This window comes from Aspergillus luchuensis, chromosome 7, assembly GCF_016861625.1.
Source record: "Aspergillus luchuensis IFO 4308 DNA, chromosome 7, nearly complete sequence".
In the NCBI taxonomy this organism is placed as follows: Eukaryota; Fungi; Ascomycota; class Eurotiomycetes; order Eurotiales; family Aspergillaceae; genus Aspergillus; species Aspergillus luchuensis.
Genome location: NC_054855.1, coordinates 2312407 through 2339216, shown reverse-complemented (window position 1 = coordinate 2339216; position 26810 = coordinate 2312407). Strand labels below are relative to the sequence as shown.

General features: G+C 49.4%; 11 protein-coding genes across 11 annotated transcripts; 5 read left to right on the top strand and 6 right to left on the bottom strand.

Annotated features, from left to right (window-relative positions):
- Positions 1-397: 397 nt before the first annotated feature.
- On the top strand, positions 398-1816 carry AKAW2_70779A (proline-rich nuclear receptor coactivator motif-containing protein; the record flags this gene model as incomplete). The annotated part of the gene is made up of 1 exon (XM_041683398.1): positions 398-1816. The coding sequence occupies one exon, from the start codon at positions 398-400 to the stop codon at positions 1814-1816; it is 1419 nt and encodes a 472-aa protein (XP_041547663.1).
- Positions 1817-5679: 3863 nt separating this feature from the next.
- On the top strand, positions 5680-7346 carry SMI1 (cell wall assembly regulator; the record flags this gene model as incomplete). Its single annotated transcript, XM_041683397.1, has 2 exons — positions 5680-5690; positions 5783-7346. The coding sequence occupies 2 exons, from the start codon at positions 5680-5682 to the stop codon at positions 7344-7346; spliced, it is 1575 nt and encodes a 524-aa protein (XP_041547662.1).
- Positions 7347-8209: 863 nt separating this feature from the next.
- AKAW2_70778S (thioredoxin domain-containing protein) lies at positions 8210-8938 on the bottom strand (the record flags this gene model as incomplete). The annotated part of the gene is made up of 1 exon (XM_041683396.1): positions 8210-8938. The coding sequence occupies one exon, from the start codon at positions 8936-8938 to the stop codon at positions 8210-8212; it is 729 nt and encodes a 242-aa protein (XP_041547661.1).
- Positions 8939-10128: 1190 nt separating this feature from the next.
- gmtA (GDP-mannose transporter) lies at positions 10129-11500 on the top strand (the record flags this gene model as incomplete). Its single annotated transcript, XM_041683395.1, has 4 exons — positions 10129-10371; positions 10451-10538; positions 10620-10991; positions 11058-11500. 4 exons carry the CDS (start codon positions 10129-10131, stop codon positions 11498-11500), a joined length of 1146 nt encoding a protein of 381 aa, XP_041547660.1.
- A 1251-nt stretch (positions 11501-12751) lies between these two features.
- Positions 12752-14421, top strand: AKAW2_70775A (25S rRNA (uracil2634-N3)-methyltransferase; the record flags this gene model as incomplete). The annotated part of the gene is made up of 2 exons (XM_041683394.1): positions 12752-13067; positions 13373-14421. The coding sequence occupies 2 exons, from the start codon at positions 12752-12754 to the stop codon at positions 14419-14421; spliced, it is 1365 nt and encodes a 454-aa protein (XP_041547659.1).
- A 121-nt stretch (positions 14422-14542) lies between these two features.
- On the bottom strand, positions 14543-15965 carry FYV10 (FYV10 family protein; the record flags this gene model as incomplete). The annotated part of the gene is made up of 4 exons (XM_041683393.1): positions 14543-14974; positions 15033-15227; positions 15296-15835; positions 15912-15965. 4 exons carry the CDS (start codon positions 15963-15965, stop codon positions 14543-14545), a joined length of 1221 nt encoding a protein of 406 aa, XP_041547658.1.
- Positions 15966-16430: 465 nt separating this feature from the next.
- cbf5 (pseudouridine synthase CBF5) lies at positions 16431-18126 on the bottom strand (the record flags this gene model as incomplete). Its single annotated transcript, XM_041683392.1, has 5 exons — positions 16431-16763; positions 16828-17054; positions 17106-17737; positions 17797-17953; positions 18015-18126. 5 exons carry the CDS (start codon positions 18124-18126, stop codon positions 16431-16433), a joined length of 1461 nt encoding a protein of 486 aa, XP_041547657.1.
- Positions 18127-18685: 559 nt separating this feature from the next.
- Positions 18686-20035, bottom strand: AKAW2_70772S (uncharacterized protein; the record flags this gene model as incomplete). The annotated part of the gene is made up of 5 exons (XM_041683391.1): positions 18686-19098; positions 19155-19197; positions 19614-19711; positions 19761-19939; positions 20001-20035. 5 exons carry the CDS (start codon positions 20033-20035, stop codon positions 18686-18688), a joined length of 768 nt encoding a protein of 255 aa, XP_041547656.1.
- Positions 20036-20732: 697 nt separating this feature from the next.
- AKAW2_70771S (uncharacterized protein) lies at positions 20733-21906 on the bottom strand (the record flags this gene model as incomplete). The annotated part of the gene is made up of 2 exons (XM_041683390.1): positions 20733-21115; positions 21180-21906. 2 exons carry the CDS (start codon positions 21904-21906, stop codon positions 20733-20735), a joined length of 1110 nt encoding a protein of 369 aa, XP_041547655.1.
- Positions 21907-22128: 222 nt separating this feature from the next.
- On the top strand, positions 22129-23130 carry PHA2 (prephenate dehydratase PHA2; the record flags this gene model as incomplete). Its single annotated transcript, XM_041683388.1, has 2 exons — positions 22129-22182; positions 22240-23130. The coding sequence occupies 2 exons, from the start codon at positions 22129-22131 to the stop codon at positions 23128-23130; spliced, it is 945 nt and encodes a 314-aa protein (XP_041547654.1).
- Positions 23131-23755: 625 nt separating this feature from the next.
- SUP45 (translation termination factor eRF1) lies at positions 23756-25291 on the bottom strand (the record flags this gene model as incomplete). Its single annotated transcript, XM_041683387.1, has 3 exons — positions 23756-25003; positions 25057-25106; positions 25171-25291. The coding sequence occupies 3 exons, from the start codon at positions 25289-25291 to the stop codon at positions 23756-23758; spliced, it is 1419 nt and encodes a 472-aa protein (XP_041547653.1).
- Positions 25292-26810: the final 1519 nt, after the last annotated feature.

Below are 26810 nucleotides of genomic sequence, written 5' to 3'. Positions count from 1 at the left end.
CCTATCTAGACGTGAGCATGCCTAGGAGTCTTGGCTTACTGCTTCCTCTGCGCTTCCTTCGACTCTAATAATAGACGATTTCAACCCTCCGACTTGATCCTCCCATCTGACGTCTTTCCGATCGATCAATCAAAGAAGACCAACTCGTCGGGCCACACACTCAGTGCCCAGCACACCTAGCGACGATCTCCTCTTGTCCTTATCTCCTGATAGTTCTATCCAGCTTTGAATCATTGAGTACGGGCTGCTGGACAGTGCTTCGTACCACCATCGACTCCGTGACTATCGTTCGAGCCGCTTCTTATCGCTATTGTTTTTGTTTCTGGTGCCGCCGCCGCCCAGTCGTTTTCGGTTTCTCTCCACAAGGCTGCCTATTTCTTAAGCCTATCTGACCACCATGTCAACTCAATCGCCCAACCCTCCGACGCCAAAGGGCCCGCGAAACAATCGACGCAACTCCAAGAGGAATATGACACCCTCTACTCAGAAAGTCGCTATCCTGGCAACCCCTCCCTCGTCACCGCCAAGGAACTCCAGTCCTGGCGGGACCGCCACCGATTCCTCTATCAATGTCAACGCCTCCAAGAAGAAGAACAGTCGGTCTGGCAAGAAGCCGCGCGACGCATCCAAAGCATCCCCAGCACCTAATGGACACCGTCATACTACTTCTCAACCTAATAATACCATCGCCACTCCTCAAGTGAAGGACAGCCCCCATTACGCCGGCCCGACTTTCCATGCATCTCCGGCACCGTCAGCACTGCCTATTCCCAGTTTCTTCTCCAAGTCTCTACCAGAGTCCGATCTTGCACCGACCATAGAATCCGACGGTGATCACCTCGATGCTGAGCCGGATCTGGAGAACACCCCCTCAAAACCGAAGTCGCGCCCACAATTCCAAGAGGAAGTGCGCCAATCAACACCTTTGGATTTTCTCTTCAAAGCTGCAGTCGAGGCCAGAAACCCCCAGCAGCAGCAGCGGCAGCAGCAGCAGCGAAGTCCCGAAGCAAGCAGTCGGGTCCGGTCGCCACAAACTGATTCTAAGACCCTTCAGCACCGTAGACCCAATGGCACTGCCGGTGGGCTCTTCCGGATGGAGATGGAAAGCCCGGAGTTCCAGCATTCACATATTGGGCCTTCCTTTGCGACCCCTTACAAAGACCGCATGAACGCGTTACGGTCGGCCAGCTCACCTTCTCCTCCGGTGTGTGATTTCGATGAGCAGGAGAAGAGAGCTAAAACCGAAGCTTTGAAAACTTTGTTGCTCAATCCTCGTCCCCAGAGGCCTTCGTCCGCATCTATCACGGCTCAAGATCACTTCAACCCAGTGATGGAGCGCCCTGCTTCAAATCCCGGCTTACCTCACTTTGCAACGCCAGTAAGAACGACTTCGGGACCGCCCGCTTCTATCTCGCATGGCATGTCGTATGATCAGAAACAAACATTCGTCGGAAATGGCCGGCACTATTCCTCATCCTATACGCACTCGAACGCTGCTCAACAATATCACTTGCAAAACTCTCCCTTGAGGAAAGAAGTCCTTACTTCGAGAGTTGAAAACATGCCGAGCGTTCATGGCCAAGCTTTCTACCCTCCAGCCGCGTACGATCAGCCCAAATCTCCGCCTAAGTATGCACAATATCCGACGTATTATTCTCCTCCGCAGCACCAATCTCCTGTCTCGCGGAGCGTGTCAGTGAGCAACAACGCGCAGCCTTATGACACGAAGAAGATTGAAGATGATCTACGAAGGATCTTGAAACTCGATGTAAACCCTACCATGCCAGCCAACGGCATGCAAAGCTCCTTCGCCTGACGCGACTGTCATTGGCATTTCGTGAGGCCTTCCCTCCTTCCGTTGATTTCCTATTTCATCCGTTCATTTCACGATATCAAGTTTTCAGAAAGGGCACAGTCTTGACGAACAGTGCTGGGGACACTAGCTGAATCCCACTGGCCATGTGAAGCATGGTTCTCATTTTTACTGGGCTACCGCAACTTACGTTCACATCCTAATCATCTTGCGCTTCATGTCCTAAGTTATGTTCTATGTCCTTCTCAGGGGTCCTGTTCTGTTGTTCTCCACGGTTTCATGTTGGTAGCGGCTATCCTGGCGATTGAAAGGGAGTTATCTGTCCCCCTAGTATGTCTTCGAACCTCTATTTGCATTGAACCCCGGAGTACGGTTGCCTTTGGAGTGCTCTTTATGGGACTGTTGGTTTGGGCGAGGTTTCCTGACGTCTGCGGATATCCGTGATGACACTCGTTGTTCATGTTGTTACATTTTGACCTTTTGTTGTTGCTTTTCTCTTTCTTGTCTTGCCTTATGCTTTACCCTTTCTTCCTATCTCATCTTTATGTCCCTTTCTATCAATACCTGTCCTTCGTGGGTTCGGTTCCAGGTTTCGCCAAAGGCGATGAACGATGACTTTTCTGCTCTTTTGTTGGGTTCGGCCCTCTCGTCTGCTGGACGAGATCTAGCAAGACCCAATCCAGGACTGGTTGTTTCCTGACATGTATCATGAAGGCCTTTCGTTTCTCTTATTACTTTTCTTATTCCTATGTGTCATGTACCTACATTCGTTTCGAAGCTCCTAGTCTTCGCGGTGGGTTTGTCCGTTATCAACGCACATCCACATCAACGGCTATCCCAATCATACCTTCGTTCAGCCGGATACTATTCTTTACCTCATCTACACTTCTCCACCCCCTATACTGTAATGTATGCCCAGCAAATGGCCAGAACATGGCGATTAGTAGTAGCGATAGTAGTAGCGGCCATGATAGTCTAGTCTCTCTGCCAAGTGACAGCTACTCTAGTATGTCTCAGGGACAACTGGAGCAACCATATTAAGAAGATGTCTCCCCGTCTATCCAGTCAGTAGTCCGACGTCCACTAACTAGCGAAACCCCTTCCCGAAACCCCGAATTAGCAACTGTCTCCCCCTACTACGCACTAGATTCCTACTTTGTTGACATCTCCACGGACTACAGAGCCGGTAGGGAAAGACATGGGTATGGATAAGGAGGCCCGAATCCGGAGTCCAGAACCCGGATAGAAGCCGGGCGGGCGGCAAGCCCAACCTCAACGGCGAATGGGGAGTTCCCGAAAGCGTCGGTCCACTTTTTTGCTATTATTCTGGGTTCCACTCTCCGTTTTGCAAATTTCGCTAACTAGAGGGAAGTTTGCCTCCACTTGCAATTCCACCATCACAGAGAAGAGAAACAAGAAAAACCGCCGTGAAAGCGGATAGGGGGGTATTGTGTGGTGGGTAATTGTGAATGGGGGAGATTTCCAGGGCATTGGGATATTTTTATGGTTGTTTCTTGGCCATTTTCTAGTACCCTTCCAGCCAGGTACTATATAGTAGTTTGGTCACATGCGTGGTAGGTAAGCTATGTACTATAGGTGTATCTGAGACAGATCTTTGAATGAATGATCCACTGGTTTGGATGCTCGATTACTTCTATCTGATACATGTCCAATGAACGGAATTTCTGGTTCTTCTGACAAGCGAGACAGGTAGATACATAAATTGTTTTCGTCGGCTAACTCCTCGTGCTAAATGGAGTTCCTAGGGTGTTCGTGGGGGTCAACTTTCCCCGTAAGATGGAAAGGGTGGTCCTGTGTTGCATGGATGGTTTTCCCTATTGGTGAGCTATTCCCGTAGTCTACTGTAGGTTTCTGGGGGATCCGATCTGGTGAGGCTGGTTAAGTATTAAGGCTGGTGTCTTTGGGATAAAGAAAGAGTTCACTCATGCAATGAATTACATCCCGGAATAACTATAGGTCAGATGAATCTACTTATTGCGGTAGACGCAGTAGCTCTACTTCTTACCCACCTACATAACACTAGTCACACTCAGGTACCCGGTGTATATCTGGTGTATATCTGGTTGGTTTACACAAGAGTACACAGGGTCTTTTGGAGGCTGTTTGTTACATCATTTAGTTAAGATGTATCTAAAGCTGGGTTGAGCAAGGATCATGATCATTGGCATGAACACTCGGTTCGATGATGGGACGAAGTTCCTACATGAAACCGATTAAACTTCAAGGTTGCGTCCATCTCTTTCTCTCTGGGTTATGAAGGACATAGAGAGTGGTTCATCTAAAATAGAATATAGTTTGATAATTAAGCAACTGTACCTTACCTGGATTCAGCATAGAAAAATTGACCCCGACCGTCTGCGGGAAGGCCGTAGACAAGATCAGCCACTGCAGTCATAGTTTATTGAGTAGCCCTATCCAGGAAGGGTTTTGCAAGAAAAGATGTGATATCACACGCGTAGCGCCGCAATAGGACAAGGCTTGCCACCCAGATGGAGGTTGGTGGCGGGTAAGGAATGTTAAGAAGTGGTGTCTGCAGGAACGGACATTTTAGGTAGTGGTGAGTGAGGATTATGTGATGCATGATAAGCTTTCTCTTTCTCTCGTTTTTCCTCCCTTTGGTGGTGTTACAAGGAGTCGGGTTTAAAGCAGGGGGAATTAAAATGTCCATAATCCATAATCTAATAATCTTATAGAGAGACTACTAGATAGAGAGGAGGAGGAGGAGCCCTTGAGAGGATACCGGAAAGCCATACCTAAATACTAGATAGATAGACCAATAGTCATCAGTTACAAAGTAGTTATTTTAGGGGAAGATTGAGTTAGCGTTGAATGTGTAACCGCCGGTACATTGCGAGGCAATCTAAAGTGACTGCGAAGAGTAATGATGTGGTCCAGTCAGTCCCTGGTTCCGGACGCCTTTCCAGGGGGTCAAACAACGAATCGTCGCTGCCGGCCTCGCCCCCCTCCCCGAAAAAAAAAATAACCCACTGCACGCTAGTTGGTGAAGGGCCCCAAAGGGAGACGACGACAGCAACAGAAGGAGAAGGAGTTTGAGAGAAAGTGGAAGACGACGACAACAATAACCAACATCGAAATTGGAAAGGGAATTTTTACGGAAGGTAAAAAAAAGACAGAATCCAATCTTGCTGTTCATCACAAGAGAAGAGGGAAAAAGCGCTTTCTTCAATTCCTTCTTCCCTTCAACTTATCCTTCCCTTTCCTTTTCTCTTCCCTTCCTTCCCTACTACTTACTCTCTTCTCCCCTCACAAGGAGACAGACCCAAAGACCGAGATCCATCCAATACTCAATTTCCCCAATTATCCAGTCCTTCCAGACCAACCCATTCACATCCCTCCCTTCCTGGCGCGCTTGCTCTTACTTTCGCTCTCGCGCGCGCTCTCTCTCTCTCTCTCTCTTCATCTCTCTCTATTTCTCTCTGGTACTGGCACCATCTAAATCGTCTTCCACTCTGCTGCTCTTTCAAATCTCCACATCTTCTTTCCCTTTTCCCACACCCCCTTCCTTCCCCCTCCCCCCTTCCAACTTTCTTCCTTCTCCCATCTTCCTCTAATACCAATCGCCTCTTAGTGCTGTCACTTAGCGGTTCCCTAGCCGCCCCGTTTTACCCACCGGCCCTAACAAAACTTCCTCTACGTTATTATTTGCCTTCCGCTCTTGATCCATCTATCCGCGGTACTGAATTCCGACCTTGCACTCCCTCCTTCTCCCTCCTTCAAATGCTCCTCGATCCCTTTTCATAAGGAGAATTAGAGTAAAACAGAATAGCCAGCGCTGGTCTATTTCGCTTGCCCTCTGTCACTAGACATCTGCCTGGATTCCAATCATGGCGAATGCGTGAGTATCTCCCTTTCCATCGAAACACACCTGGCCACGTCTCCCCGAGAATCCGAGCTCAGCGGTTGACACTTTTCTAAACCCATCCACAGCATCGGCTCAGCATGGCGGTCCTTTTGGCATACGATGACTTCTTATGATCGCCATGCTTCCCATGACTCGCCGTATCGAACCGGTAAACATGTGCCTCTTAGTCAAAGTCGACATGAACCTCTCACATCCATTGCAACAAGCGCTATCGAATCTCGACCCGATTTGACTTCCCCGTATGATGACGATCAGCCCAAGGGCTCAAATGGCTGGTCCGGCTCACCTACGGGAGGGGGCTCGCCCAATCGCCCATACTCTCCTGGAATGCGATCATTGTCATCTCAGAAGCGTCAATCCGCAGACCCCAATGCGGATGGTGCCCCAGAGATTCAAATGCAAAGTTTCCATGATGGTGCTCCGCCCCCTCCCCCCATCGCTCATTCATGGAGGAAGATTGAGAAATGGCTGGAGAACAACTACCAGGAGCTCTGGGACAATCTATGCGAGGGCTGCACCCAAAATGACATCAACGAACTGGAGCACGAACTGGACTGCAGCCTACCGTTGGAGCTGCGGGAATCTTTGATGGTCCATGATGGTCAGGAGCGGGGAGGACTGCCCACCGGTGTCATCTTCGGCTGCATGCTTCTGGACTGTGAGGAAATCGTTCAAGAATGGAAGAACTGGAGGGTAGTCAACGAGGAGTTTTTGAGCTCATCGATGATGAACGCTCCTCCAAGGGCAACTCCCAGTTCATCGTCCGCTGTGCCCCCTGCCCCGGGTGCTAATGGTGCTTGGAGAAACGACCTGCTCGAGCGACAGGACTCGCAGCCTCCCGGTGCAGTCCAGAAGGCCTATGCCCATCCGGCTTGGATTCCCCTGGCTCGCGACTGGGGCGGCAACCATATCGCTATCGACTTGGCCCCAGGACCTGCTGGAAAGTGGGGACAGGTTATCATCTTTGGCCGGGACTACGATTGTAAATACGTCATTGCTCGGTCCTGGGCTGCCTTCCTTGCGACGCTAGCAGATGATATTTGCAGTGGCAAGGTCTCTGTGGATGAAGAAACGAATGAGATGAAGCTGCTGGAATTCAAGTCGCAGAACGTGGAACCCCCTTACCTGGAGATCTTGAGGTGGAGAACCGATCAGAAGTATGGCAGGAGACCACCTAGGCGCAAGGCTCCGAATGGCTTGGGTTTGAGCACGGGCGGCAAGTCGGGCAAAGAGTCCCCCTATGGCAGCCCAACTCCTAGTGAAGAGCGTGGAAGGTCTCCGCATCGCTTCCCCAACCGGGGGGCTACTCAAAGCCCCAAAACTCAATTTGGCATGTCAAGTCCGCTGGCTCGTGTCACAGAAGAGGCTCCGAGTCCGGTGCACACCGTTGAGGAGACTGAGCTTCCAGAGCAGGCCGCCAAGGAGAACGAAGAAGAGCGTCAATCCGAAGACTTGATGGAGGTAGCTACGCCTCAAATCGGCGGGAAAGAGAACGAGGGAGCCGGAAAGAGTGAGGAGCGCCAGTCGTTGGAAGCGGACAAGGCGCAAAAGCGTGACTCGAATCAACCGTCCTCGGCCACTGGCTTGGACGCCGAGGTCTTGGGTGAAATGAAAAATGTAGCGATCTAGACCTCGTTTTGAGCGATTGTTGCCTTATGTTGCTCCTTTTCTTCCGGCGCGTCATCTTCATCTTTTATCATGAGCACCTTGCTTTTGCGTTTCTAATGAGGAGTTTTCTGATCTTGTCTCCTTCCAGTCCAAGTGTCCCAGGCGCCCCTCCATGAAAGTTGATGGATTTGTGTGAACACTCTTCTGACCTACATGTATAAATCCTCGCATCGTCATACTCCATGATTCCTGTGGCCGTCCGTTTTCTTTCCAATTCTTTTCTTGTCATTTGCAACTTCCAGCAGCCTTATCTTTCTACTTGGGATGGTCACCCGCGATCTGTTTTCTCCACATTTCTGTAACTTTACCTCAACGATGATGCTGTATTAGTTCTCTTCAAGGCTTTTCTTCTTTTTTTTCTGGATTCCTGCAGTAGTCGATGTGGTAATACTACTCACTCTACGACGATCTATCACTAGTATGATGATGTGTCTTGGCAGTTACTCAAGTGCTTGACTTCAATATATTCAGTACCCTGCTCCGGCATTGGTTGGTGCTGCGAATCCCGATATCGCCAGCTCTTTCTAGCTCGCCCATTCACAAGTATAGGCTCGATTGGAATAGCATCCGGGCATATTCCGAACCTGGAAGTCCATCACCCGAACCTGAGTCGCTCCCTGCTCGGTTGGCAAGATCACTGCTGCAAATGCAGATTGGTCACACATCAACGTCAATGACTACAGCCAAGCAACGAACCTCTGGTCCCCAAGGCTGTTGTTTCCATCCCGCCTTGTTTCATTGAGGTAACGATGCATCCAACCACCAGACGGCGAGATACCGCTCTGCAATTATGGCAGGCTATCCAGGAAGGCCACTCGAATTTCTCAATCCCAGTCGTCATCATCGTCATCAGCATGCCTATAACTCCTCGCGTTGCCCGTCCGAATCGACCGCTTCCCCCGATCTCTGCGCTCTCCGCCATCACTATCATCATCTTCCGACCCATCAGACGCCCCATCACCAGCCCCGAACTTCTCCTGAGCAAGGATTCCCTTCCAAATCAACCTTTTCTCCAATGTAGCAGTGCTAAAACCATCTGTTCCATCCCGACCACCCGATCCTAGTCCCTCAAACCCAGTCACGCGCTCAACCCCAACCCCATCCTTGAATCCGATCACACATGGAAGCACCCGGACCTTCAACCGTTCCACCACAAACGGCGTGTTCCGTACATCCACCCGAGCAAAGCGTACCTCATGGTGTCGGGTTGCTAGCGCTCGAATATGCTCGTCCATTGTGGCGCAGCGCGCGAAATCCGGGTGCGCAAAGTGAATCACGCATCGATGGGTCTGTGTGGTAAAGTCTAGGAGGGCTTGATCGCTGGAGATGGTCGGGTACAGACTGTCTTCGAGGATGGTGTGGTCGCGCGTGCGGCTGTCATTGTTGTTCTTGTTGTTTTGGGCCGAGGCAAATTCCGCATTGAGTTGCTCAATTCGGTGTGCTCGATAGGCTGTGTCATCTTCGTTCTCTAGCGCGTCGAAGAGAGCGTCCGAGTCGGCGTCGTGGTCATCTTGGTCTCTTGCGGGGGGGTGGTCTTCGAAGGCGCGACTCATGGTTGTGGTGGGTTCTTTTGGATTGTGGGTTATAGTTGTAAAGATGGACTTTCGGTGCAGAGAGCGAGGTTGAACCCGATGGTATATGTGTTCAATTGAAGAATAAGGGCAAGCCTTAGAAAGAGACAGGAATAGGAGAGGTAGTATATATGGTAGTTATATGTTGATGATAAAGGACGAGGAGGGGAGTGCGAAGCACACGGTGGGTCGGAGGGGTAGGTAGGTGGAAGCTGAATGCTCCCGCAAAAGAGCTTCAGAGATTGACTTTGAGTGAGATAGGAGGCTTAAATGAAGAAATTATATGTAGGGATATGGACACAATATTCCAAGGTGAACAGTCGTTTCCCCTTTGTGATTTGATCGGGGAACGGAGTCTATACGGAGGCAGAAGAATCTACGGCGGGTTATCAGTCGGTTTGGACCGCATTGAAATTCCCAGTGCTGGTACGATACGGAGTATGGAGGAAGTCCCTGAAAAGGTACCACCGCCTCTTTGGTCAGGTACCAAGTGTAATTAATCATTTCCACCAGATCCCGATTTCCCCAGCAATAGGAACAACGTGGCACTGTGAGACACATCACTGATAATCGGGAACAATCGACCAAGGCACAGGTAATATGAACTTGTAGAAAAGCCAAGCATGGCACACCATCACAAAGAAACATGACCCTACTGTATGTAACTATGTATGTACTGGTATACCAGCCAAGATTAAAAATAACCGACTGTACGCCGCATCCGGAGGAAGCGGGAGTTCCAGCCCAGGCGGGAAAGGAAACCTTTTTTTTCATTTCCCAGTAATTTGCTTTTCCCCCTTCGCCTTCGTTCGCGATATTATTATTCTTCTTCCTTCTGGTCTTTCTTCCTCCCCCCGGCTTATCCTCAGCCTCTTTCTCGACTTTCTCCTCCTCGTGTCTTCCCCCCCTCTTCTTCCCCCCTTGTCCTCTTCACATCCTCAACCCCCGTTCTTTCCAAACTGCCTGGCTGATTGAACATATCTCCGGGCCGGTGTTTCGTGTTCTTTTTTTATACTTGCGGGTTTTCTTTCCTCTTAACGCTCGCTCCGGCGCCGCCACTATCACTTCATCCCCGACTCGCCTTCGCCTTGCCACGACTTCTCCTCGTTACCACAGGCCTATCGTTTTCAATTCCCACCCCCTTCGCATAGACACTCATTGAATCAGTCACCATGGCTGAAGGCAAGAAGACCGACGACTACACGATCCAGATGGATTCGATAGACCAGGGCAACAAGAGCTTCGAGGCGCCGCCGCCGCCTCAGCCCAGGAGTCCGCCGTCGGGCTCGCTGTCCAACAACCCCATCTTGCCCGTGTTGGCCTACTGTGGATCCTCGATCTTGATGACCGTCATGAACAAATATGTCTTGTCCGGCACTGATTTCAACCTCAACTTCTTCCTCCTCTGCATCCAGGTATGTTGGCTAATATCGGAGCACATGGCGGGTGTGTATTGCATGCTCAAGGCTGACCGCTGTTCGATTTCCCCTGCAGTCTCTCGTTTGTATCATTGCAATCCAGACCTGTAAATCATGCGGTTTGATCACTTATCGCGACTTCAGCGCGGACGAGGCCAGAAAGTGTAAGTGCCCAGACTCTACATGCATGCCTTCAAACCCCCCTCGCGACGCTCTCGAACTGACATGTCTTTGATTATCACTAGGGTTCCCCATCACTCTGCTCTTGATCGGCATGATCTACACGGGCTCTAAGGCGCTTCAGTTCCTCTCGATTCCCGTTTACACCATCTTCAAGAACTTGACCATCATCCTTATCGCCTACGGAGAGGTGCTGTGGTTCGGTGGCTCCGTCACCGGTCTTACCCTGTTCTCTTTCGGACTGATGGTTCTGAGCTCTATCATTGCCGCCTGGGCTGACATCAAGCACGCTGTGGAGAGCAATGGCGATGCGACCGCCAAGATGTCCACTTTGAATGCAGGCTACGTCTGGATGCTGGTCAACTGCCTCTGCACGTCGTCCTATGTTTTGGGCATGCGCAAGCGGATCAAGCTGACCAACTTCAAGGACTTTGACAGTACGTTGCTCGGATCCAATCTATTGTAGCTCGAAAGTATCGTTTTACTGACCTGCCGTTTTCTAGCCATGTTCTACAACAACCTTCTGTCGATCCCCGTCTTGATCGTTCTGTCCGCTTTCTTGGAAGACTGGTCATCCACCAACGTCAACCGCAATTTCCCTCCTGTGGACCGCAACAGCATCGTTTTTGCCATGATCCTCTCCGGCCTGTCGACTGTGTTCATTTCCTATACCTCCGCCTGGTGTGTTCGCGTCACTTCGTCGACCACTTACTCCATGGTTGGAGCTCTGAACAAGCTTCCCATTGCTATCTCTGGACTCATCTTCTTCGATGCTCCTGTTACCTTCCCCAGTGTTTCGGCTATCGTCGTTGGCTTTGTTAGCGGTATCGTTTACGCCGTTGCTAAGATCAAGCAAAACGCTAAGCCAAGGACTGGTGTCTTGCCGACCGCCAACCCCCCGGTCAGCGCCAGCAGCCAGAGTATGAGGGACTCTCTACGTTCCTAGTCGGGTTGCCAGTCATCAACTGGATGGTCAACTCGTTGTGGGCGACTGCTCCGGCTTGACCATCGTCAATGTTGCTCCGTACCGAGTGCAAGATTGAACGTGCTCGTTACTCGCATGTGATATGTGATTCTTCGTTTCGTTGTAGTTGGCGAGGGCTGTCGTTCAGACCTTGAATCACAGTCTTCATGCCTTCCTCGGCAGGTGTTGGTGGTTCTGTATTCAATTTCCACATGTCGAGCTACCTGAGAGGCCTTTAATTTGCTGTTACTGGTCTTTCAGCTTTGCTTTCAAATATCTGCCCCGATCATGACCCTTTTCGCATATTCTTTTTATTTTTGTTTCGGGCTGCGCAGATGGCTTCCATTTGAATATCATCTAGTAATGCCGTGGATTGATATGACATGTCTTATTGTTTTGCTGATCATGGCGTGTTCCGTGTTCTTGTCTGTGACGGGGCCTCGCAAGTTCAGGTTTCGTGCGGTTGAGGATTTATCAAAAAAGGAAGGCCTTTCCTGGTGTTCAAGCCTGTATATAAGAAGTTCTTTCTTTACTGCCTTTTTAATAAATTTTATAGAATTGAAGCGTGTTTTTTTGGACGACTGAAGATCCCTTCGCGGTAAGAGTACGACTTAGTCGCCGAGGTTGCACTCGAAGTATCTTCTCATAATGTAAGGTCCCTGGAGCTTCTCGTGAACATGTTGCATGCTTTTCCCAACAAATCTGTGTGTGTGTCACGGTCCTTAATTAAACACTTACTGTATAACTGCATTACCTAGATAGAACATTGTTGGGCTACTTACTACGTACTACCATCAATAAGTACTGATGCATTTCCGGAGGTCTGTCTCTAATGGGGGTCCCGTCCCTACCATGATCCCGCAAACCCGACCCTCTCATTGGTCCATGCGGCAAGCAGGCAAATCATACGTAGTAGAATTTTGAACCGCCGCCGTGCCTCCACCGTACCTTAAGTGCCTCTGTATCGCAAAATATATATATATATCATTATCAAAAAACATTTATATGATATATATATATATATATATATATATACAGTACACAACCCTTACCTAAGAAAAGAGACAACTCCCATCTTCCCGTCTTTTCTCATCATTATTCCTAATATTTATTTACCTTTTCCTTTTTTACCCCTAACAATTTCCCTACATACTCTTTAGATATCACCAGACAAAGAGAAGGGAAGGGATTAAAAAACCGAAAAAAAAAAAAAAAAGGAAGATAAAAAGAAAAATGCCCAAGTCCAGGAAAGGCGGGGGCCCATCCCCAGCAGGCCAGCAACAGCAACAGCAACAGCAACAACAGCATTCAAAAAAGCATCGCAAAATGTCATCGTTTGCTAAGCTCTCGACTACCACCCCTACGAACTCTGCAAAGCCTAAAGCCGCTCAGAGTGCTCATCACCACCCCGGGTCGTCGGGTAATGCTAAAAACAGCAACAACGATCGAAAGATGAAGAATTCGCAGCAGCAACAGCAACAGGTGCAGAGGAACCAGCGGCCTATTGTGCCTTTTGGACGGAAGGATCGGATTTTGTTGGTTGGGGAAGGTGAGTCGGATTTGCCCTTTCTTCCCAATTACTACTTTTATGTGCCCTTCTTGCTGTTCGATAGGTGCATGCATTGCCTTTACAATCTTGATACTTGCTTTCTTTTCCCTCCTTCCTTCTTTTCTTCTCTTCGCGCGCGCCTTTCCTCCTTCCCACGCGGAAAGCAGATGCTCAGTGTCTAAGCCCGCGTTGGCCTTTGTCTACATCATACTTGCTAATCCCCACCGTGGGAGGGGGAAGCTGACCCGGAGAACCATGTCATAAAGTTGCTTCGCTGGACCGCAGTCCTAACTATATTGATGTAGGCGACTTCTCCTTTGCTCGCTCATTAGTCCTCCAGCACCGCTGCAAGAATGTCATGGCTACCTGCTATGATTCCAAAGATACGCTCCACAGCAAGTACCCCCAAGCTGAAAATAACATTCACGATATACAGTATGCATTTTCCAAGGCGACGACGGGGGAGCATGCTTCGGACAGTAAGGAGAACTCATCCAACGGAGACGGCACAAGCGTTGTTGGAACCAATGCACAAGGGTTCCTTGAAGACCAGGCGCAACGTCGTGGACCCAAAGTCATTTACTCAGTTGACGCTCGAAAACTTGGTCTTCCTGCGGGTGGCGGTAAAGAAATACGGACGGGCTTTCCACGACAGGAGCGAAAACGCCCGGCCTGGAAAGAAGCAAAGAGCGGCACCTCATCTGCACCACAAGGTGGGCCGTGGGATGTGATCTGTTTCAACTTCCCCCATGTCGGCGGTATCTCCACCGACGTCAATCGGCAGGTGCGAGCCAACCAGGAACTCTTGGTGGCTTTCTTTAAAGCGTGCGTGCCTTTGTTGTCTCATCAACCCGTGCGCGTAGATAGTGACGATGAAGACGACTGGGACAACTGGGAGGACTCTGACGTTGAATCAAGCGGGGGTGAAAACGATCATGATGGCAGTGAAGACGGCGACCAACTGCGAACAGCCAATACTACCGGGCAGGCGACACGCCAAAACAGAGTGGAACCAGGTCAGATTCTAGTGTCGATGTTTGAGGGTGAGCCTTACACCCTCTGGAATATTAAAGACCTTGCAAGGCATGCTGGCCTGCGAGTGGTCACCAGTTTTCGATTCCCGTGGGCCTCTTATAAGGAGTATTCCCATGCGCGGACGCTGGGCGACATTGAAGGAAAGGATGGTGGGAGAGGCGGCTGGAGGGGGGAAGATAGGGACGCGAGAATGTACGTCTTTGAGGTTAAACAGGAAGACCATCCAGTGAAACGGAGGAACGCCCCATCTTCCAAAGCTGGGCAGAGTGCGAAAAAGAAGAGGCCGAGAGATGCATCCGACAGTGACGACAGCGAATAGGAAATGCCTGTGCAAAATACTCGTTGCAGATACACATTCCACTGTCCGTTTCAACCCAGAAGAATGAGATAAGGAGTAGGGCCAGTTGCAGCTGTACATAGCCTTGGTACGCATTCCTTGTTTACATGATGTAGACTTTCTTCATATCACCCTCATTGAATACTTCACCGGTCGTAGGGTCCTTTACTTTACCTGCCTCAACACATCCGACTTTCTTGCTCATCTCTAAGAGCCGTTGCTGACCGTAAATTCTGCCATTTGGAAGCACAATCGGGTCGCTTTCAACGTAGCTCTTTGTGTGGTGAGCATATGGCATGTTACGTGCGAGCTCGTTAAGCTCGGTCGAACAAATTGGACAAACAGATGTTGTTGTGGACAGCGAGTTGGAACTGGAGGAGGTATAGGCCGAATGGCACGAAGGAGTCTTGAGAGCCGACAATCCCGCAGACAGAGCGATGTGTAACAAAGGGCGAGAAGATAATGACAAAAGCTCATGGTGAGTGCGGACAAAGAGATCGGAAAGATAAGCCCATCTTTCATGAGCATACATCGACTAAGGGCGAGTTAGTTTGTACGGTCTTTCATGAGAGTGTCTCCAATATCCCCATTACCTTGTACGGCTCAGCTTTGGTGTCTGGAGGAAAAGCGAGAAGTCCTGCAGCTCGATGAATTTCTACCGACTGTGTCTCAAGGTAAGGCGCCAGATATCTTTTGGCGTGAATCATAGCGTCATTGAATCTCTCTTTATGCCCCGTTCTGACCATTTCAATGTATTGCTGCAATCGAAGTTCGAACTCCAGATTATACTGTAAACCATGGTCAGGCTTGTGTTCTGGCATATAGCTCCGTGATCATCGGTCGATGTTAGACAAACCTGACTCTTCTTCAGCGCTGCTTTATTCTCGCCACACCATTGCAGGGCATCTTTAGTTTCACCAGCGCGTAGGCTCTCGGCAATCCGTTGACACTGTACGAAAACGTTGAGATCTACGAGTTCCTCGATCCCCTTCTCACGCGCTAATTGCTGGGCACTTTTAATATACCCGGAGCGTAACATATGATCTACCATGAGCCTGTCCAATCGAACCCTCGCCCACTGATCATATTGGACGTCCGCCAAGCTAGGAATCTGGTGAAGTTTCTCCAGGTGCTGAATACGCTTCCGGGACTGCTCTTGAATTCTTCTTTCCTCCTGATGTAAATTCTCCATTTTCTGTTTCAAGCCTTGCATGCGGGAAATCATAGCGTCGAGTGCAGCAAGAGCTTGGTCAGGCGTTTGCTCATTTGATAAGGATGCATTGGCGGTCTCCTTGAGTGCGGGGATGACATATTCCTTTTCACGCTCCACGAGGCGCTGAACAGATTTGAAATTTCGACGTGCAAGCTCATGTGGTAACCGTAGGAGAGGCTGGTCCTAGGATCAGACGACCAAATTAGTATCAGAATGCGGGGGCAAGTAGGCAATAGGTTGGGGGCATAGAGCTAAATACCAAGAGCAGATGGTTCTCCGCATTGAGCCGGGTAGATGTAAGTTCCGCAGCCATGGTGAACAAAGATACAGCCAGTGATTGAGTTTCTGACTAGGCAGTTTATAGGCTAAGCACGATCAAATGAGACGTGAAGTAGACATAAGTGAATGGGGGTTTGAAGGAATGGGGGAGCAGCAGATGGATGTTGCCCGACGTGGTTACCGGAAGTAATGCGGGGGACACCGCCTCCGGTCACGGGTCTTCAGTCACGGTACCCGCGCCCAACTTACGAAGACATTCACTTATGTTCAAGGACCACGCAGGTGGAAATAGTAATTGAATCGAGAAAAGACACTGACATACAAGAACCGCAACAAAAATCTCTTTAGTAAATAGATTCCCTTTTCAAACCCAAGACTCCGACACAAAGAAACAAGTATGTTACAGGAATCATACCCAAGCGACGCTCCAACAAGCCTAGACCGATTGAATAGCGGCCGCTCCCCGTTCTGAGGCAGGTAAAGAACTTCCCGGAAGCGTTTAATCACTATCGTCGCTCTCCTCCTTCTCCTGCTTGGACTTCCGGCGCTCCTTCTTTTCCTTCTTCTCCTTCTTCTTGCGCTTGCGCTCGGCCCGCTCCTCGGGTGTCTCACCTTCGTGGCGCTTGCGCTTCTTCTTCTCGTCGTCGTCGTCGTCATCAACATCCATCTTGTTGGGAGAAGAAGGGGTTTCCGTTTGCTCGGCAGGAGTAGCAGCCTCTTCCTTAGCGACGGGTTGAGCCACTGCCTGCGCGCCTTCTTCTTCGGGTGCGCTGTAATCCTTGTAGTCGTTCTTCCATTTGGCAGGCGTAGCCTCGTTAGCACGACCGTACTTCTGCATTGTTTGTCAGCAAACCAGCACATAGGTGAGCGTTTCACAAATCCAGAGAATAGCTTACATCCAGCTTTCCGGCGGACTTGAGCTTCTTCTTCTCCAAAGCCACAGGTCCCAAGCCCCAGCGACGGGGGTACAGGTCGCGTTCCATGATACAACGCTTGACCTTGGCAACAACGCCGTGATCGCAGGTGGACAGCTCGACGGTCGACATTTGAGCGATACCAATGGCAATAGCCTCACCCTTGGTGGTCATGAGGACTACCTCTTCGTTGACCTCAATACCAGCCTCTTCACCAGAGTTAGCAATTCAAATCGGACCATATAAAAGTGGGATCTTACCGAAGCGGAGGAGACCAGGAACCATCAGCTTAGCACCATAGCACACAGCATTCACAGCGCTGTCTTTGACAACGATACGCTTGTACGTGGTGAGGAGAGTCTCCAGAGGCTTGATGACCTTCCTCAAATAAGACTCATCCCGCTGGTTGTCGTACATCCATTGGGCATCCAAAACATCATGCAGAGTCACCATTCCACTGTTCTCATCCATGGCACCACTACGAACACGGCGGAGTTCCTGCATGTGCGCACCAACACCGAGCAGAAGACCCAAGTGGACACAGAGGGTTCTGATGTAGGTTCCGGCTTCACAGCTGACCCAGAAGACACCAAGGTGCCTCTCGTTGTCGAACTCGTAAAGCTTGCTTTCGTGAATTGTCCGGATACGAAGCTGACGCTTAACAGCAGAGATCAATGGCGGCCGCTGGAAAAGAGCTCCAGTCAATGTCTCGAGAGCCCGCTTGAACTGGGCCTCGCCACCAGGGATCTTATCATGAAGGCGGATAACGCAAACGTATTCTTTTCCGGCACCCTGTTGGGATTTCACCAGGCGAGTGGCACGGTCAATGCAGACAATCAAGCAACCGGTGACCTTGGGGTCGAGGGTTCCGCTGTGACCAGTCTTCTCCGCCCTTTACAAAACTAGTCTCAGTATCGTCAAGACGAGAGGAGAGCAAAATAGAAAATTTACCTCAGGATTCTCTTCATCCAAGCAACAACCTCATGACTGGAGGGGTTTGAAGGCTTGTCCAGGTTGATGACACCGGAGTTGATGTACGACTTCAGGTCGCGCTTCAAAGGAGTGCTACCAGCGGGGATAGGCGTGAAGTGGCCGGTCCTGACAAGCACTGATATTATGGATCAGTACCAGCTACATTGATATGAGATATGGCCTTGGAGTGAACATACGCTTGTCATAATTCTTCAGAAGAAGCGGCCACTCCGACGTGTCGATTTTCGAGGAACTAGCCTCAGGCTTGATTGCGTAGTCCATCTCCTCCTTAGCCACTGCGACCGCCATTTTGAACAGGCTGGCTTGAAGGGTGCAGAGATAACTGGGTTGTTGCGCGCGTTGAGGGAAGGCGCAGGAAAAATTGCACTCTCCGGACTAAGTTTTGTTCTCGCGCTAGCGAGGAAGAAGTCTGGGAAATTTTGCAAGTGCGGCGAAAGCTCCTGCGACTAATCAGGTTAGAGCAGAAATTTTACCCGCCGACCCAGCATCCCGTGACTTGTCTTTTGCACGTTGCAAATTCGGTATCCGTACGTCTCGTTACGTTTTCAAAACAGGTTACTTTGAAGGACTGTATCGAAAGTTGACAATTTTCATTACCTGGCGGTATATAAGAGGTATCGGTCTACCTGTGTCGTGTTTACTTTGAGTATCTGCTACCTCTCTTTTATTTATGATTCTGAGCATCGAAATGACTTCAAGGACCTGCAAGAAGTTGACAGTCGTACTTCTTGAGCCCTTGGCTTCAGCACCAAGTTAAATACAATCGTAGTAAACATTGCCCGCTTGACCAGACTTCCCTACTCTGGACTGGAGCGACTCAATAACCTGGTAGGAACGACGTGCCTACTCAGTCACCACCAAGTCTTCTTCCTGGCCCTCTTCTGCTCCAAGGGCTCTGAAAGGACGAAGTCCAGCTTCCCGAAGAACCCTGGGTTTGGTCCGTCGCACGGTAGGCGGTCCCAAAGGCGCGAGCTTCGCCCCGCGGCTTGCTAGCAGCAAAGAACCGCCTCACAAAGGCTGGAGTGACGAGGTAGTTCTTACCACCTCCGAAAGTTGGATATATACGGGTAAGGAAATCGTAGAAGTGGGCAGCAACTATGCCCATGCCGTCCCTCAACGCCGCAGGCCATCCGGAAACGACGAGTGTTAATGTGAGCATTGCCCAAGGTAAGAACTCGACGGGTATTTGGACGATGAAAAAGCTCGCCTTTTTTCCTCGATTGTCTTGGGAATACGTGTAAACGAATGCCAGGATCAACGCTGAGTTGAGAAAACATCAGTATGGGCAAGCATATTTGGTACCACGGTTAGCTCACCGGAGGTAAAAATTACATTATTCAAAAGACAACCTGCCGTGAGCTTTGGGTTGTCAGTACTGGCAAGTTCAAGGAGGCTACATTGGAAGGGAGGAAGGGTCTATAAAAATAAATGAAAAGGCAATAGGATATATAGTTATAGAGATGTAGGGCACCATAACCACCAGTGTGAACCGATTCATCACACTAGCTATCTCACTGGTCGTCCCACCATGCCTACAACGCATATAGCCCCGGTAAAATCAGTTGTGGAGCTATACGGGATGCAGGGGTGATCTCCCTCGTTTCCAGGAACCGCTTCAGCTGATGCTGCGCTGGGCGGGCAGATATACGAGGTGGTAGATAAACAAATGAAACAGAACGATAACAATAACGAAGATGGGCGCACAGCAAGACTGCGAGACAACAGGGGTCGAAGTCATCGCTTGCATATGAAACTGGGATGTTCCCACAACTTACCATGATGATGGATGCTACGAAGAACACATAAGTGAAAAAATCACCAGGTGCACTGAACCGGGGAGATTCAGTCTCCAGGCGGCTGCCATAAGTAAACACTACCGGCAGTTAGCACGCCCGTTCATCAGAACAGCGCAAAAGCCATACTAAAGTAGAGATCAAAGATCAGGGAAAGGCCTGGTCCAGTGATCATGAACGGCGAGAACAGCCTCCATATCTCTGGTAGTGTCTTGAAGACAAGGCGGCGAAGGAAAAGTACATAGTAACCGCTGAGGAGGCCACCATGTACTAGTATAGACTGTAGAAAGGTAAGTGCAGTGAGTGTTCTGAAGAGAGTCAGTTATGGATCTTGACATGAGACACAAGTGATGTGGGAATAGCTCATACCTAGTAACAGGAGGAGCAGCCCAAAACTGGTCCATTGTGATTGCAAATAGCTGCTATGAAAAGCAGTCACGGTGGTAATACTGTAATCTGAGTACAGATACTATTCGACACACATCATTCAGTGTCACAATAGGGGGCGTGGCATTCAAAGTTGTTTTAACAACTAAGTTGGGAATAATGGGAAAGAAAGAAAAGGACAGAAAGTGAGTTCTTATAGTGTGTGTATTTCCTAGCTCCAGTGCGGCATCTGTTTATCCGTTCCGGCATGTGTGCGACCCACAGGGTTATACCAATTGCGGAAGTTCCTATCATCATTTCTGTACGTAATGATGTCCTGCTGTTTCAGGGCCTGGTTAGTAGAGAACTACCCCGTAGTTAACGATAATGACATGATCAGTGACTGAATATAGCAGAAACGAGTGTGGACAGATTATCATATCCATGAATGGGTCCTCGGTACTCCATAATACTCCTGAAATAAGGAGTTACTAGTGCTACATGCGAGCTAATTCAACATGCAATGTGTCGCTATATGCCACAATACACCCCTTTCATCGAACAAGTATCGATCTACTAAGACGTCCCTTTTCGACGGCCGTGATTGCTCTAGGATTCAAGTACCATAGTCAGAGTAGTGGTGTCAAGCCGAGTAAGTTCTTAATATATCAGGAGGCTCTCCTCTCTATTCCATTATTGGCCTTTGGCCGCTTCTTCATCATGACTCCATGAGCCCTACAGAGGGCTAGTGAAAGCGGTGCCTCGGACGGCAAGTCGTCCGTCTTTACCCTCAATCCAAACATCCCAGGTTGTGTAGCCCTTTCCCAATTTGGGTTTGCCGCATACTGCTAACTCCTCATCAACATATAGAGGAGCTATGTTCCTATACTCAATTTGTGTGACAATCAATTGTAACTTACTCAAATGGCCCTGCAGAGCAGTAAGAAGCAACGTCAAAGTCAACGGTCCATGTACAAGAAGGTTGCGGTAGCCTTCAACGTCTTGTGTGTAGGCCTTGTCGAGATGTATAGAATGAGCGTTGAAAGTAAGAGCCGAGAAGCGGAACAGCAGGGTTTTGTTAGGTATGAGTCTGTGGAGGAAGTATGAACCCGAGGGTGCTACGCGCCACCGAGCACCGTTAGCAAAGATATAGTGACTGGTAATCTTCGAGGTAGCTCGCACATTTTATAGCCCTATTTTCCATGTCAAAACCAGCCTTGTCATGACTTAGTTGCTCGGGAGTTTTCTTGCGCATAAACAATAAATTCCTGGTCTCAATGACACAAGCATCGCCAACGTCTTCCTCGGTCTCCTTCCATATCCGCTCTTTAATATCGCGATGGTCTTCGCCCTCTTGAACTGTGCCGATCCGCCTTTCAATCTTGACCATAACCTTTTCTTCGCCTGACCGCCCCTTCATTACCACGTCACGAATAGTTTCGATACAAACGGCTCGGCTGCCATTTAGGACCAGGCCTTTCGGAGTGGAGAACCTGACACTCCCACCAGCCCACAAGCGCCTATCAAAGGGACTCCCTGGGGCATGTAAGGTGTCCGTACCGTCTGGAAGGATCTGCGGCAATGTGACTTGGGGAGGGAAGTAGACTAGGTGGTGGCCTGCTGGCACGGGAGATCTGCTGTGTGCAGAAGGGAGCTCATTTGGCGCTGGGGTTAGCGTGGGAAGGAGTTCGGCCAGAGTTAAGCTCAGGAGGTATGACGGCTGGGGATGTAGATAGTCAAAAGTCAAGGGGAGCTGTCGTGATGTCAAATCCCGATGTAGCCTTTCGGAAAGAGACGAACATGCACGACATGAAGCGGGTAGTGTCCGCCAATTCTGCTGTTGTTGCTGCTGCTGCCATGAACGCAGTAATAGTCGCATCCGTCTGGAATTCAAATTGAACGTGCGCATTTGGTCCAATTGCTAAGATAACCAGGCCCTGGTGGACAAAATGAACCATCAAAAACAAACAACTCGGAGATGATTACACGGGCTTAAACGAGTTCAAATTTCGACTAGTTATGTCAGCCGCAGCTGTGGAAAGGAACAACTCACAAGCTCTTGGCAGGAGTACAAAATCGTGAGGCAAGCAACTCAAACCCAGTGGATCTCCGAAGTCCTCATAGCGCTGCCATGGAGCCTCTCAAGGTCGCATTCCTCGGCCCTGTCGCGTCATTCTCCCACCAGGTCAGAGTTTCATCAGGTTGGACTTCGCAATAGTCCCATTACTAACCAACCTTTTAGGCCGCAGTTGAAAGCTTTGGGTCTTCAGCGGAACTTTTACCCCACGTATCGTTTCCGGACGCTTTCGCAGCATTGCAAGGAGGCAACGTCGATTATGCTATCATCCCTTGCGAGAACTCAACCAATGGCTCGGTTGTTCAGACTCTAGATCTCTTGGCGGACCCGAGCGGCCTCTACAGTAATGTGAAGGTGTGCGGGGAACATTATCTGACAGTTCACCACTGTCTTCTCACTCGAAAGGGTCTCTTCCCACCTGGCCAGCGAGACTACAGCTCCATCACCAAATTATATACCCACCCGCAGGCATGGGGTCAGTGTGATACTTTTCTTGAAAAAACTTTCAAAGGCGTCGAAAGACAAGATGTCTCGTCAACCTCCAAGGGCGCTGAGATCGTGTCCAAGGAGACGACAGAGCGATGTGGAGCAATAGCTAGTCGCTTTGCTGCCGAGCATCACGGTCTAGATGTATCAGAGGAAAATATCGAAGACAAGGCCAATAACACCACCCGGTTCCTGGTGCTCAGAAATGTGACTTCGGAGCGTACGGGTCGGCTGGTCTTCCAATATGCCAACGGTTCCCCAGCACAGACACAAATTTCTACTACACCAACAGCGCAAAAGACTCTGATCTCATTTATGATTCGCCAGGATTGCCCGGGTGCCTTGGCAGATGCTCTCTTGATTTTCAAGGATCGTGGGATGAATCTGACCAGCATTAATTCGCGCCCGAGTCAGATAAGGCCGTGGAAGTATGTATTCCTGGTCGAAGGCCAATACATTCCAACAAGTGAAAATGCGGATGCGGTATCCAAAATCATGGATGGGCTACAACATGTCACTGAGGGTTGCAGGCATTTGGGAACATGGGCGGATCAGCTCGTATATGTCTAAGTGTCGGTACTGGTGAGGAAGTGCAAGAGGTTCATCACAAGTGCTTGTAGCCTGCAAATTTCATATAGACAGATCAAATCGATACCCAAATAAGGAAAATAAGGAAATAGGTTCTATGAAGCAATTCAATTGCCGTGTAGGCCTCGTGTGTCATGCGCTACCAGATTTACAGGCATCTACAGGACCTGTAGATAACATGAAGAGGAAGCCAGTGTTGGCTTGCTTCCCTTATAAGAAGCGCACTCAGAAGCAACAAAAGAAAAACACAACGAAGAGATCCAGTGCTGACAGGCACTGGAACAAACAGTCTAAACGCGCTAGCCCAAGTGTTATACGATCGACAGCCCTTGGTGAGTTATAGGTTCGACATAACAGATCTATCATCTTTTCGAACTGAAGTATAAAACCTAGTGCCACCCTAGACTGTCTACATAACCTCAGTGAACATGTTACGGAGCTTGGATGGCCCTGCTGCTATGATGTCAGCAAGTAGCAACGATTGCACATATAATGAAGCACATACTTCTAGGCAGCTTCATAGGATATTGACTGGGCAACGGCACGGTGTGTACCATTGCGGCCATGTTGCCGGGAGAGCCGCCATCACGAATCACGGGGCGAGCCGTCAGAAGGTCCGAACCGGAAACTTCTGGCCGTTCATCCTCGCTCTCTGCGAGGCCGCGGAACCGTCAATCTGTAGAGTGGTTAGCACACGAAATAGTATGGTTATGAAGATAAACGTACCGTCGTAGAATTCATCCTCGTCATCGTAGTCAGCAAGCTGTTCGAAGTTGACCTTGTACCGAAGGATGGCTCCGATACCACCGAAACCCTTGACAAACTGGTTTCCTTCACTGGACTTGTCGGAAACGAACTCCAGGGTTGCTCCAAAGTCCTTGTAGCTTTCAGCAAGCCACTCAAGGAACGACTGCTGCTCGTTAACTTCCATCTCAGCGCCTGTCTCCTTGTCCATGAAGAGTTCCCGATTCTCTTCCTGTGACTTGGTAGTGTGGATGACGACGTCCGAACCGCTGGAGCTCTTGAGAACGTAGCGAGTGACATCAAGGTTCTCATAGACGATCAGTGTCTCGGCCGCACCAAGCTCCAAAGCCTTCAATGTATCGTCAATGCCATAACAGACCTTTCCAGTATCCTGACTGATTTCTTCGAAGTACTTTCCGATAAGCTTCTTCTCCTGAACGAATTTGACGTTGCTCAAGGTCTCAGATGCCAGTTCGATAGCCTGGTTAAAACCGTTCTCGCCACCATAAGACACGTCAACAACCTTGATAACCTTAGCCTGCAATCTCTGGTCGAACATATCGGACTGGTTCAGGTCGTTCTTGAAATCGGCAGAACCGGCCAAGATCAATCCTGCAACATTGACCTTGTCGTTGGTGATGTAGTTCTGAACAGCCAACTCAGCAATCTTGCGTACGTAGTTGTGGCGCTTCTCCTCACGAAGACGAGCGAAACGCAACGCTGATTGACCACCACGGCCGTGCTTTTTGGGCAGATCAACGCTCAACTTCTGCAGAATTTCTCTGGTGTTGCCGCTCAGGGTACCGAACAGAGCACCGTTTCCATCCATGACGATGAAACCAAACTTCTGATCAGATTCAAGAAGTTCACTGAGAGCCTCAGTGTGGAACTTGTTGTCACAGAGATACAACGAGGTGTTGATTGGCTTGAAAGGCTCGAAATCGATGTTGATCTTGCGCTCCTTTCCTTCAGAGGTGATAATTTCACCGCAGTAAACCACTAGACCGTTCGGAGGCACCTTATTGTAGAGCTTGAGACGTTGCTGTGTCGAAGTGATAGCGGAAAGGACGGAAAGACGGTTGACACGAGACTTGATATTAGACGCAGTGCCCTGTATTATGCGATTAGCAGACTGGCTGTCACTCTCTCAGTCAAACCACTTACAAACTCTTCCGCCAACATCTTTGCTGCTCTAGAAATCTGGTCCTTGGGGGCTGCAAAGAAGATCCGATAATTAGAAGGTATTCTAGCGACGAGTCGACTGGACGGAAGACGTACGAATGATAAGAGAGATCATGGAGGTTCCGTTTCCTCTAGCGGCCTCAAGCCGCTTGATGAGTTTCTTCACCTTCCATATCTCGATGTTCTTCTCCGCTTCGTTCGGCTGAGCCGCGCTCATGTTGGGCGAGGCAACAATATGATACGACCAGAAGACGTTAAGTGTGTGGCTTGCTGGTGCTAGAATACTGACTGTTAGCGGCAAGACGTCTTTTTTTTGACAGTGCAAAGAGAAAGCGAACTGGAATAACAAGGGATCTATGAGAGTAGGCAACCTCAAAGACAAAGGTGAACGGGATAGAGACGATCAAGTCACATACCTCACGGCTGGTCGATTTGCCGTCCAAGTCCAGCGGGGTGTTTAAAGCAATTTTCATCAGGCACCGTGGGGGGGCGGCCGACGACACAAGGAACCAACGAATGGGCCGGCGGTCGCCTGTTTACGATGACATAAGCTGGAACTCGCACAAGGGGGATTAATTAATACCACAACGCTTGTTTAGAAGCATTGTGATCCATGTTGATAGGGAGTATATAAAGGCGAGAGAGAATCGCATCTGAGGCCTCTGCATTTGCATCCTTGTTAGGCTTATCGATCTCCCTCAACATTGCGACCTCAAGGCTTCCAAAGATCAATGAGATGGACCGAAGTGCGGTTCCTGGAAATACCATACTTCCGTAATCCAGTATACGATCCAGCGCGCTTGCGAGTCAACTTTAAATGTCGCAACTGCACCGCTTGGGGCCTTTATTATAAAGAGCATTTCTTATCAAGTCCTTGAGTGCTTAGAACTTTATCTTGGGGCGTGCTACCTACAAAGCGTCTTTGATAGTCGAGAGATATTGAAGGATTGCCTGATGTCATGGCTCAATTCATACTAATCAATACGAACGGTACTACGGAGTACTTCCCACGTAACCTTCTTTGCTGGCATTCGGCCTACCTTACCTTTCGACTAACTAGATCATTTACTATCATACTTCATATATGGCACAACCTAGCATGAGTCTGGGTCTTTGGAGTTGGTCATCTCTCTAAACGTCAGTGGTCATTACTCTGCGATCAGTTCAACATGTAACCATCCGCTTCGACGGTCTTACAATCGTAAGTTTTCGGGGACTTCGAAGCAAGAGTCTTAACACTATCCCGAGAACATGCAAGAAAGAAACCGTCCATGTTATCGCAGACTGCACCACCCCCGGGTCTGAAGTACATAAACCAATGTGGTGAACCAAAATGCTATTGATGGCTTATCAACAACACGAAGAACTATCTCCAAAAGCTGGTTGGAACTCCATGTACCTGTGCAGTATTAGTTCCAAGAAGAACCCCACATTCGCTCCCGAAATTCGCAGAAGCTCCCGGGGGTCCTTTTCTATCATGGAATAATTTCTCATTGGACTTACCAATCAAGATTTCTACCCTTGCCTTTCTCGGAGATAACCTGTTTGTATCCGTTAGGTAGACTACGGAGTGCTAAACTACTACACGCTTATCTTTGTCCTGGACTTCGTGCAAGCCGATCCTGTGGCTGCGCCTATAAGAAATCGCTGATAGTGACGACTCTTCCACTCACACTCTGGGTTTAATATCCGCCACCAAAAGTGACGCCCTAATATTACTTCGCCGATAGCTGATT